At 41.6% G+C, this 13,362-nt stretch overlaps 1 protein-coding gene across 1 annotated transcript; it reads left to right on the top strand.

Annotated features, from left to right (window-relative positions):
• The first annotated feature begins 3,377 nt into the window (after window positions 1–3,377).
• Window positions 3,378–4,319, top strand: LOC134405313 (olfactory receptor 12D1-like). The gene has a single exon (XM_063136555.1). The coding sequence runs from the start codon at window positions 3,378–3,380 to the stop codon at window positions 4,317–4,319; it is 942 nt and encodes a 313-aa protein (XP_062992625.1).
• The last annotated feature ends 9,043 nt before the right edge of the window (window positions 4,320–13,362 follow it).

Here is a 13,362-nt window from a genome sequence, read left to right as displayed (position 1 = left end):
TACTGTGTATCCCAGGGCTCAAATAATCTCTAAAGATTTTTTCCTCCCAGTGAGAGGCTAATCGTGTTAATAATAGATGTGATAAATGAGTGTTCTCAAAGTATACAGAAAACCATGGAATTCAGCTGATACTGTCTCACTGTGATCTCTCTTTCTCTCTCTCTGTATATATATATATATAGAGAGAGAGAGAGATTCTTGAAAGAAGAATGCAGTCTATCCAGGTAAGAGCTGCAGAAACTGGGCCAAATATTTCTTTTTGGAGTGTACAATGGAACCAATAGTGGATGCATATTATAGAGGGGGTAGCTAAACTTCATGTATTTTACATCATCTAGGACTTGTATTACATTAGAAAATACATTACTTTTCTTAATATTTTGGCTGCCATTTTGTATTCAGTATATATGCTAAATAATAAACATAGCCCATTTATGGGCTATGTTGTTCCCCATATGTTGTTCACATTGTTGTTCCCCACCTCGATCAAAATGGAGAGGAAGGGTGAGAAATAAATTTATTATTACTATTATTAATTAAGGGAGGAGCCACTGTGCTCTGCAAAATGAAATGTGAATGCATAGCCACAAACTATTCCAGCGAGGAGAAGAAGAAGAAAAAAGTGAGAGTCAATATCTTAGGAAGACAGTGTGGCTGAAAAGCAAATTCTCTGATGAGATGAGAATGATAAAGGATATGCAAGCCATAGTGCTATCAAATTTAATTTCAGACCCATGCTCTTCAGAGTGGTTTGTTGCAGGATGGGGAGTCATTACCCTGCCTCCCCCCAAAAAAAGGGGGAAAGGGGAACCTAAGTATAACCTACATGATTGCTTCTGCACTGGCATACTGTGTTGATATACTGTGTGAGGGTGAGATGAGGCCTTCCTTATTTTTGTTGCACATGCACAGATATCACACATGCATGGAACCAACTTTTTCCATGCAAAGACGTGGGGATGGTTTTGTGGAGAATGGCCCAGGCCAGATCAACACCAAGCAGGATATAACACTTTGAAAATAGTTTGAAAACAGTGTGTAAACAATATATGGAATGTGTCAATGAGCCCAAACAGTTGTCAGTTTACTTCAATACCATTATAAAGCAGTAGTGTAGATCCTGCCTAGGGTGACCATATGACCGGATTTGTCTGGGTTTTGGTGACAAATCCGGGAGGGGGAGGGGAAATCCGGATTTTTCCAATCTTCCCCAGCCAAAGAGCAGCTTTAATGGGAATTAACAAAAATGCTTATAACTCCATCATTTTATAAGATAAAGACATGAAACTTGGCATGATGGTAGCTCTTAGGAAGGGTTTAGTCATACCAAATTTAAAACAGATCCGTTCATCCATTGATTTTTTAGGAATTTTTTAATAATTGAGGCTTTCAAATTATTATTTTTGAAATAGTCATTTTTAAAGATAAAGAGATGAAACTTTGCACCATGATAGGTTTTAGGTAGAGCTTTAGCCATACCAAATTTGAAACAGATCCACTCATCCATTGATTTTTTAGGAATTTTTTAAAAATTGAGGTTTTAAAATTATTTTGTAGAACAGATTTGTCTTAAATGTGTGCTGTAAAATCAGACATGTGACCAAGGCTATGTTTGGGTTGGCACGCCCCCTTGGTGCTAGACACACACCCTTGGGGGCCGACCATGTTGTCCTCCTGTTTGGTTTCCAAAATATCATCACCCTAATCCTGCCTGCACCTTGCATGGAAGAGGTTAGGTCAAAATAGAGAAGCTGGGTCTATCAGGTGGCACCACTGCCTTGAGACACTTGGAGTGTCTTGAGGTTGCAGTTCTCAAGACCCTTTCCCAGAGCAGTTCTTCGTCTCCTCATTTTTGCCCAGTACATATTTTCAAGTCTTTTATTCTGATGTTGACAGTGTTCTGAGGCTTGTGAGGGATACTTATACAAGAAAAAAGATCATATATGGGTAAGTTTGGAGCAAAAAGGAGGTCTGCTGTTTGAAGTGATGGAAAGAAGGTAGAAGTACTCAAGTCATTTTTGCCTAGGTGTGAAAATGCCCTTCCCCCACTTCCGGCTTGCCCGGCTGCAGGGAGGCTATTGCGGGCGGGAGGGGAATGAGGAGACATACCAGATTGCGATTGGACGATCTGCGTGCAGCACTGACCTGGGGGGGGGGGCAGCTGAGGCATTATTAGCCCGCTGTCCCCAGCTCCCTCAGCCTCTTCTTTTGTGGTTCCTTCTCTCCCTGTATGCAGTGTGGGTTCATCTGGTCGCTCTATTGGGGGCTAAGTAGGATTTTTTGGCTCATATTCTAATTGGCTATGGCTGTGTGTGTGTTTTGGCCTACTTTACATTGTAAGTGGGGAGATAGTGTCTTTGGGAAGATTGTGTTTTGGCATTAGGTTAATTTGGTCATATTTGCTTGTAGTCTGATTTGCTTGCAGGCTGTTAGGGGAGGGCACACTGATTGGTGATGCTGATCAGTGTTTGGTGACAGGTGATGCCTGAGGCCTTTCCACTGAGGGTTTGCTGCCCCAGTGGGAGGATAAGGGTTACATGTGAGGCTGATTCAACTCACCTCGCCAAGTGTTTTGTGGCCTAGGCTGGGGGTGACATGGGAAGGCCTTCCCTTCCCAAAAGGGGTTAGTCCTGGGGGTGGCAATCTTTCAGATGCCACTCAGGAGACAGAGAATTATTTATTTATTTATTTATTTATTTATTTATTTATTTATTTATATAGCACCATCAATGTACATGGTGCTGTACAGAGTAAAACAGTAAATAGCAAGGCCCTGCCGCTTAGGCTTTCAATCTAATAAAATCATAGTAAAACAATAACGAGGGGAAGAGAACGCCAACAGGCACAGGGTAGGGTAAGCAGGCACAGGGTAGGGTAAAACTAACAGTATAAAGTTATAAAACTAACAGTATAAAGTATAAATGTTTTGCCCAATATAATGTCTCTTCAATTCCCCCTTCCTTTCACCTGCAATAGATACATTTTTTACAAACCATGTTTGTTTATTTAGTATGACAACACAATGGTATTTCTAAAATAAAACTGGCTCATACTCACCCCCAATCCTTTTGGAATGACTTATTGGAATGATAGCACTCACATCTACATTCTACACTCTAAGCTCTTTCTTTTTTCTGTAATAAGAACATCATATTTTACATAGACCTTCTTTCTTATTCTTATTTCTTTTTGTCTATATGATACTATTTTTTTTCTCTTAACAAAAATAAAAAATAGGAAGAAAAACAAGTTTCATAGAGCAACTGGCTTCAAGGTTTCATATCCATTACCCAAACATGTTCTCCTTCAAAAAATGTTCTACTCCATTGTGAAATCACTGATCATTTTGTTTTGTTTTGTTTTCTGTTTACACAGAGATGGAAAACCAGACAAAGATGCATGAATTTATCCTCTTGGGACTGACAAATGACAGTGGACAGAAACACGTGTTCTTCATACTTTTCCTGCTGCTCTACATGGCCTGTGTGGTGGGAAATGGGGCCATTTTGCTCTTAGTCCTGGCTGAGCCACGCCTCCACACCCCCATGTATTTTTTCCTAGGAAACCTTTCTTTTCTGGACATATGCTGCTCTACAGTTATCATTCCCAAGATGCTGAGTGGCTTCCTAATGCAGCACCAGTCTATTTCCTTTATTGATTGCTTTACTCAGCTTCACTTCTTCCACTTCCTGGGCAGTAGTGAGGGCATGCTCCTGGGTGTCATGGCATATGACCGCTATGTAGCTATATGTAATCCCCTTCGTTACACCCTCATCATGAGTAAATTGGCTTGCCTTATGCTGGCTGGGGCTACCTGGACTGCTGGTTTTTTCCATGCCTTGATGCACACAGTGGCGACCTCCCAATTATGGTTCTGTGGCCCTAATGTTATCGAGCACTTTTTCTGTGACATCAAGCCTCTGCTAAAATTGGCTTGCAGTAGCATTGCCCTCAACCTCACCCTTCTTAATGTAGTCACCAGTTGCATTGCTCTGGGTTCCTTCTTCCTCACTCTCCTCTCCTACCTCTACATAATTTCCTTCCTCTTCTTCAAAGTCCAGTCGCCCCAAAGCCGATGGAAAGCCTTCTCTACTTGTGCTTCTCACTTGACAGTTGTGGCTCTTTTGTATGTTCCAGTTATTGTCAACTACATGTTTGGCTCTGCTGGTGAGTCTTCTGAAAGGGAGATGAGCATCACTCTATTGTACACTGTAGTTACTCCAGTCTTAAACCCTTTGATCTACACTTTGAGGAACCAAGAAGTCCAAACTGCTCTGAAAAAAACTCTATGCAGGACATATCGTTCTGGAAGGACATGAATACATTACTCTAGGCAGAAACAGAGAGATAAATGTATAGGTGACAGCTACCAAGGTTCTATTACACTGCTTGAATAACAGAGTATGGGAAGGCTTGATTCACAGTGGTCATGAAAATGTTCTATAAACAGGGAACTATCACGGATATGGGGTTCATCTACACCAAGCAGGATATTCCACTATGGAAGCATTATGAAAGCAGTATATAAAAGGCAGGAGCCACACTACAGCTTTAAAGCAGTATAGAAGTGCACTGCATGATCTACACTACTGCTTTGTAGTGGTACTAAAGTGCCCTGACAACTGTTGGGGATCATGACACTTCTACACCAAGCAGGATATAACACTATGAAATTGGCACAAAAGTGGGAAGAATAAGATTTTCAAAGGGATTATTTATCCCTGGGAAAACCCATGCTTGTCCCCACTGTCCCCAGGAGTCTGTGTGCGTCATTTGGACACACAGGGAGTCAGCAATGACCAGCCCTCATTTTCAGGCTGGTAGAAAAAGCCAAAATATGTTCACCACTTTTCCCCATTCCTAAAATGCAGGCTTGAAAACAGTTATTCACAAGTAGGAAGTGCATTGGGATGAACATTGGCAGAGAATGTCTCATGCTTTGGGGAACACCAAATTCCAATGGGATCTGGTGATTCCAATCTCTCTCTCTCTCTCTCTCTGTGTGTGTGTGTGTGTGTGTGTGTGTGTGTGTGTGTGTGTGATGAGAGATACAAGTCCATGCATCTCTTGCTGCTCCACTGAGAATCAGGCAAGATTTCAGCTGAGATATGAATATGTTTCTCTCTTCAATGACACGGAAAGAGCCTGTAACCTCAAGTAGCTGATAATCTCCCTGATAATTATGGAATTAGCAATAATTTCTTCTCCTCCACAGACTATTCATAGAGAGCTTCAACTATGGGGCAGTATATAAATGTAATAAATAACCCCTGGTGCCATCCCGAGCTCAATCTAAAGGCAGGTAGGGCTCCACCAAACCATATGTGGAGCCCTTAATATTGTATAGTCCAAACTTCAAATCACTAGAGTGGAGCTAGCAGTATTGACGTGCACTGACAATAATAATAATAATAATAATAATAATAATAATAATAATAATAATAATTCTTACCCACCTCTCCACTTAGATCAAGGTGGGAAACAATAGTGAATATAAAACACATTAAAAACTGATTGAAACATAGCATACATGATTAAAACACCCTTAAAACATCCCAAAAACATTCTAAAATTTCACTGGATTGGCCTGCCAGAATAGATCAGTCTTTATTAAATTCTAAAAGACTGTCAAGTTGACGAATCTCCTCCGGCAGGCCATTCCACAGTCGGGGAGCAGCGGAAGACAAGGTCCTCTGGGTAACAGTTGTTAATCTAGTTTTTGCTAGCTGAAGTGGATTCTTCCCAGAGGACCTGAGTGTGCGGGGCAGATTGATTTTTTCATATCTGATGACTTTGAGTCTTGTGAGTCTTGTGGCATTAGGTAACATAAGGCTTTTCAAGCATCTCCTTTACTTCCCCCACTCCAGGCTATCCATACCTAGCTAGGGCAGGAGTGATTGAGAAAACCCAATCCAGCCTGTTACTTCGTTAATGGAATTCTGGCTTGTTAAGAATGTTGTTCATATTCAGCCCAATCTGTTGGATCTGATAAGAAAATAATGAGTGTCATATATATTTGACCTCATCATTTTATTGCCTGTAGTTGTAATAGGGTGAGTGATCTGTGTAATTTTTTTCCTTCCTCTATTGAGTTTCTTGATTTCCTTCTAAAATATTTATTTATGTATGTTATCAGGTATTCATTTCAGATAATGATTAGTATATGAATCAGAATATCTATGGTTCCACATATTTCTAATCTACAGCCAAGATTAGAACACCCACATAGAAGAAGGATATCAGAAAGTACATTACATCTTTTTGGGTGGAGGGACTTTAACAGCTCAGTCGGTGGCCACTGAATGCTAGACAGCTGTTCAGCAGTGGTGGCAGTAACAGAAAAACAACCAAAACTTAAACCTGAAATAATAATTTTAAGAGATCATATATAAGACTCAAAATACATATTCCTTCAGAAACATAGCCAGCAGGTACATTTTCTTTCTCCCCTCTTTTTTCCTTCGTACAATAAAATAATTGCAGTGGCCCTGATCCAGATCAAGACACTAGGTTTGGAGCAGGGGGCCTTTAACCATTTCCCAATTCTTTGGCCCCAGTCCAGATTGCCCTCCCCCGCTGTGCCTGGAGTGTGTTATAAGATAACACAGTAAAGTGGGTTATATACACAGTGAAACTCTATTAAAAAAAAGTGACGCCAAAGGCAAAAAGAGGGAAAATAAGAATTGGAATGAACATAGTTGAATAAAGAGATTACAAGCCCCTTGGCCTGTCAAAAAACAATAACAGCTAAATTAGGACTCAGTATATTCAGTCACCATATATTGATGTCTGAATGTTGGGAGAAAGGTGGCATGGGGGAGTGGAAAACCAGCAGTAAGGGAACAAGAAAAAACAAAACTATTCCACTTTCATAATGTTATATTCTGCTTGGTCTAATAGATGTGTCATGGGCCCCAACAGTTGTCAGTGCACTTCAGTACCACTATAAAGCAGTAGTGTAGATCCTGCAGGGCACTTCAATACCGCTATAAAGCACTAGTGTGGCTCCTGCCTTTTATATACCGCTTTCATAGTGGAATATCCTGCTTGGTATAGATGAGCCCCTGGAGTACTTGGGGAAAAGAAGAAAAATGGCCTCATCTACACCAAGCAGGATATCGCACTATGAAAGCGGTATATAAAAGGCAGGGGGCACACCAAGCAGGATATAGCAGTATGAAAGAGGTATATGGTATGTGTCAATGGGCTCCAACAGTTGTCAGTGCCCTTCAATACTGCTATAAAGCAGTAGTGTGGCTCCTGCTTTTATATACTGCTTTTATAGTGCAATATCCTGCTTGGTGTAGATGAGGCCAATGTATCATCTCTCTTCTGTCTCAGGTGACTCTGCATCATTTTTTCACATCATGGGATTTTACTCATGGTGACTGGCTAGGGAAGGATGTCATGTTGCCACCTGGAGAATCTACATCCCTTTCTAATAGCAGCACAAACATAGGTTGGATATAAACTGGATCCTTTCATCCCACTGATTTCATGGAGCTGTTGTCCTCTCCCCCGCCCTGCAACACCCTCCAAACCCGCCACAAGCTCTGCTATATCAGACCCATGGAGAAGAACGAAGACAGGAAAAAAATGTGTGGATGCATCTTTTCCCACTCCAGCATGTCTAACAGAGCTCCATCAGAGGAGTGTTTTATTGCATGCTTGTTACTGGGCACTTATGGATTTCCGAGGGTCCCTCTCACAAAGTCATCTGCCTCTGAGCTCCTCCTGCCCCTTCTAGCCTTCTTCATGTCACAAAAAACCACCCAATAAGTCTGACTTCTTTTTGAAGACAGAAGTTGCTGCTATCTCCTGCTGTGTGCAGGAGAAGCAGTGGGATCAAAATGGCCCACTGAATGTGCCACATGTACATTGTTTACTTCCTCTTCCAAAAGAGGAAGTAATGAGCGACAAATGCATGGGCGGAGAATCAACTGTGTGATGATGATCTTAGTGAGACAGCAAAGTTCTCTACGTTGTGACGAAGAATAAGGGAATGTACATAATGATGCATATAGTACTGTATTTACTACTACTACTACTACTACTACTAGAATACAACTCATAGAAATTTTAGATCCTTAATTAGTACTGTTTATTATTAGCCTGCATAAATATTTTAAATGGAATATTAACAATGAAATGTGAAATATCTGCATCACATTTTTCTTTTTCTTCTCTATAGCTTTTTCTTCTATAGCATTTTTCTCTATAGCATTAATAGCTCCATCACTTCCTGAGACATGTCTCATTCAACAACAGTGCCGGAGACATGGGCCATAGCTAGACCTAAGGTTTATCCCTGGATCGTCCAGGGGTTAAACCTGTTCATCTAGGTGACACACAGGGGATCCAGTGCTCAGGCAGGGGTGAACCCTGGATGATCCCAGGATAAACCTTAGGTCTAGCTGTGGCCATGGTTTCATTTGATGAAAATGGGGAAATAGTAGCTGGATTTGATATTACAAACTGGATAACATTCCCAAACCAGTCCTTTCATAGAGTAAAAGTTGGAAGGGTAGACCCAAAGGTTCCCCAAGACAAAATGTTCACCATATTTGAGGATGCCATTGTATGGCCCAGCATATTTAACAAGGTGGGAGCCATTCAAAAGCATTGTAAAATGCTAAAATATTTGAACAATGGAAAACAGGACAATCAAATAACTGTGAGCTTTTCTTCATGAAGTTTTTAATAACTGTATTTACTTTCGATTTCATCATCGCAAAATTGAGATCTGTAATCATACCACTTTCATAGTGCAATATCCTGCTTGGTGTAGATGAGCCCTCTATCTCTGCATTCTTTCTGAAGGTGAAACTGCTTCAAACCATAACTTTATTCCCTTTTATTTCTGATCAGTCACAGCCCCTTTCTTTGTGTAATGACAACTGCTCAGGTTATAGAAAGGTAAAGAAGGAAGGGATGCCATTTTGCTGTTATGATTGTCTTCCATGTCCAGAAGGGGAGATTTCAAACAAAACAGGTAAGTCATACAATTTATAAAGTTGATCAAAATGCAAATATGATTACTTTGATCTAGCATGCATATAGTGTATAGATGCCACTTTTCTGAATGTTAAACTGTTGTTCAAAATGGCATGAAGTGGTTGTTTGCAAGGGGGTACACTCTGATATGACAGTGTGTGTGTGTGTGTGTGTGCACTCTTTAGTATGGTGAAGAGTTTCCATGATCCTAAATGCATAAGATAATACTTAATTGGACTACTACAAAACACTGCATGTGAGGCTCCCCCTAAATTCACCAGAAACAGTGGTGATATGTTTTTTCTTAGCGCAGAATGGTGGGTCTAGGATCTTGACTGGGGCAAAGAGAGGGGATTATATCACCCTTTATTTTATTAGCTCCACACATCATCACTTTGTTTTTGAGTGCAATTCAAGGGGCTTGTTTCTACTAATGTTGGGGTAAAAATCTGCCTGGGCCCACAAGGGTAGCAAATGCCCCCACATCTTGCCCTCACAGGGCCCAGTGGTTGCACCCAATGGATTCTTGCCCCAATGCTGGGAAAAGGACAAAGGGGGTGCAGGTTAGGGAGGAACTCAGTTCTGCCCAGACAAAAGAAATTTCCCTAGACTTGGAAAAATCACATTCCCCGCCTCCCATGCCAATCATGGCCTTAAAGGCCTTCTTAAATCCTTGGATTATGAGGGCCTTTAAGGTCCCAATTTGCATGTGGGGAGGAGGCAAAGTGCACTTTCTGGGACCTTCAAAAAGTGTGCAATTCCCCTGGCCACCCTAATGGCATGCCAGGGGAATTGTGCACTTTGCAGAGGCCCAGAAGGTGCACTTTGCCTCCCTCCCTCCATGTGTGAATTGTAGCCTTAAAGGCCCTCTTAATTCAAGGTTTTAAGAAAGCCTCATGACCACAGTTGACACAGGGGGAGGGAGGGAAAGCATGCTTTCTGGGGCCTCCAGAAAGTGTGCAATTTTTCCCGGCCATACTAATGGTGTGCCAGGGGAATTGCACACTTTCCAGAGGACCTGGAAAGTGTGCTTTGCCAAGCGCTCATGCATGCCAGTTCCCAGAACAGAGCCAGCCAAACAGCCCTTGGTGAACTCGTGGTATGGGCTCCCCACATACAGTGCTGCCCCATGTGTCTAATTCTCTGCAGCAAGAGTTTAGGTGATCTTGCTATTTATATGTGTTTTTCTAGCAATTGAAGACTTTTATCTTTAAACAACTATTTGACTCTTACTTTTTTGTATTTATTACTTGCTAGTTGTGGTTCTTTTTTGTTTGTTTGTATGTTGCTGCTGCTTTTCATTTTTCAGAAGTGTGTTTCAATAATAGCTTATCTATCTATCTATCTATCTATCTATCTATCTATCTATCTAAAAGCCTAGACTGCTCCTCCAAGCCAATTATAGTTTTTGACCTCTGGCACCATCTAGGGATATTCCTCGGAACTGCTGCCTTCTATGGAAGTTCCAAGTTCCAAGAAATAGTTTTTCCCCTCTGGCACCCTCTAGTGATGTTTCTCGGAACTGCAGCCTTCTATGGAAGCTCCAAGTTCCGAGAAAGATAACTGCCAGGAGCTTCCGGCCTGGCAGAGGGGCCAAAACCCACTAATCTCCTAACCAGACTGCTCCTCTACACCTATCCTATGATGGGCTTTTTTGCTAGCTGTTTTATAATTTTTATTTATTTGGGTTTTCTGCTTGCTACTTTGAAAGCCACTTTGAACAATTCCCCCTTTTGGATGGGAAATGCAGGGTATCAATTTATCATCATCAACAACAAATGTATTACAGCAACATAACCAGAAAAAAAAATGAACAAGAAACAGTAGATGTGTTAGACCATTCAAATGAGGCCAAACATTATGGTAGACTCACAACCAAGTAAAATATTACTAATTTGCATGCAAAAATGAACACTCAAAAGATTGGTCATGATTTTTGTGATATTTTAGTTGGTACTAACACAGATATTACTCTACTCTGAATAGCCAAGACTGAGGCCATAGCTAGACCTAAGGTTTATCCCTGGATCGTCCAGGGGTCAAACCTGTTCATCTAGGTGACACACAGGACATTCAGCGCTCAGGCAGGGGCGAACCCTGGATGATCCCCTAAGGAGGTTCGCTTGGCACCTACATTATATGCTTTTAGACGCCAGGTGAAGGCCTTTTTATTCTCCCAGCATTTTAACAATCTTTAAATACATTTTAACTTGGTGTTTTAAATTTGTAATTTTGCATTGCTGCTGTTTTTATCTGGTTGAGCTTTTATATTGTACTTTATATTATGGTTTTATACTGTTGTTTTATACTTTGAATGGTTTTAATTTTTGTGAACCGCCCAGAGAGCTCTGGCTATTGGGTGGTATAGAAATGTAATAAATAAATAAATAATAAACCTTAGGTCTAGCTGTGGCCTGAGACAGGGACAACTCCTTTTTCATTCTATCAAGTTAGGAAAATAAAGCAGAACACTTTCAATTATAGGGTCTGGGATTCCTTTTGACAGTTGTGTAAGTTCTGAGTTTCTCCTGTACCATTCTTGCATGTAATGTCTTGTAAATCCAACTGATGAGAAGGTGGAAATTGGTCTTTTGATCCATCAGCCCTTTTTCAGGCAATCATAATACTGAAAATGCACAATACTTAGGGACTTAGAGAATCCCTCATTATCTTTTCCATATTTGGATTATTGTTCTCCGTGTCCAGGTGATCATTATTCTAATGATAACCATGTTGCATGCATTCCCAAAAATATAAGCTTCTTGTCTTATGCAGAACCTCTAGCAATCGCTTTGGCCATTTTGGCTGTTTCTTTTTCTTTCATAGAACAGACAATTAAGACGTTAAGGAAGATTAAAAATAAAGATTTTATAGATGGAATAGCAATGTTGAAAAACAATATATACAAAGCATTCTATCACATGTGCAAAAATACAATCAATCCATCAGACAATTCAACAAAGAATGCTCAGTAAAGTTGTTTCCATTGGCCAGACGCGTTTCGACGCAAGGTCTTCCTCAATGGCCTGTGAGCAAAGCTGGTTGGAGCCAAGGGCTAGTTTTGTTGTTCTTTACAGGTTTCAAATAGTAAAGGAAATAAACGAAATCAAGTGTCACTTCCCACTGTGTAGTTCCAATCATTTGAAGGAAGCCCATACAAAGTATCTCCAACAACCTCCGCTCAAACACGGTATTGCGCTATTTTAGCTGGTATTGAACAGTTTGAGCTCCAGCTGGAGGAAAGGGCGCACCTTTGTGTGTAGGGTGTATGTCTTGCATCAATCCCCCCTACTCAGAGTAGTGAGGAAGGGCTAGTTGGTTGCCTAGGTGTTCCTGCCCCATTGTGAGGTCAAGCCAGCTTCCTTCAGCTCATAAAAGGCCTTTGTGATGCGGGAGTGACATCAGGAAGAGAGTCCAGCTGGGCCCAGATCAGTTGGCAGATATCATTGACATGGACAGGATATTGAGTTAAATGCCCTTAGAGCTGCCAGAACTTTTTGCCATTTCCTGTGTCGTTGGTTTCTTCTGGACAGCCACCACCTTTCTGGTAAGATACAGAGATTACCTGGGACAGCGGCTGTTAATCCCTCTTCATGGCCCTGATCCAGATACATCCTGGGAGGGAAACCCACTCTTAGAGACTAAGTAGGGGGCACCCCTATGCTAGCTCATAGGCAGCCACTTCACCTGAAACCATTTTTGACCAGGGACAAAGCCTCATCATTGGGCTCAGAACAAGGCACCGGACCTTGAAAGAAACTTCCATGCCAAATGTGCTCATTCATAACCACCAGTGGTAATGAAAGAAGACCCAAGGGGCTGCCTACCACATGCCTGAGCATCAACAGAAGTAGTGTATTTGATCCCTTGCATCAAGTGCTTAAATATTTAAACCCAGAAGCATAAAAAACCTGGGAAAATCAGGAGGTCTTCACCTGGCACCAAAAAGAGAATAAAGTGACCCCCAAGGCGAGCCTCTCTGGGGAGAGGATTCCATACTTCCACCTTCCCAACACTTCCTTTCTTTTTCCCTTCATGACCCAGGCTCATGGCCCACAGAACCAGTGGCAACAGAGACAAAGACGTTGGATTGGAGGGCCAGCTGGCCTCTTGCTAAGAAGGAGCCTCTTGTTAGGAAGGAGCAGCCCTCTGTCTCCTCCAGTGGATGAACCAAGGATGAACCTTGCGAGCATCTCTCTCCCGGAGGCTGAAGCCAACCCCCCTGGTGGAAGCACCAACACCCAGGGACATTTGTCTCAGCTGGACTTTCTTGGAGGTGGGCGTTTCTTCTTTTTGCCTTTTTGAGTGCCTCCTATCTTAAAGGCACTGATCTATGAGAGGCTGTTCATCAATGCCTGGCACTCTTCG

This window comes from Elgaria multicarinata, chromosome 11, assembly GCF_023053635.1.
Source record: "Elgaria multicarinata webbii isolate HBS135686 ecotype San Diego chromosome 11, rElgMul1.1.pri, whole genome shotgun sequence".
Taxonomy (NCBI): Eukaryota; Metazoa; Chordata; class Lepidosauria; order Squamata; family Anguidae; genus Elgaria; species Elgaria multicarinata.
Note: the sequence above shows the minus strand (reverse complement) of the source record. Positions and strands in the feature narration are given on the sequence as shown.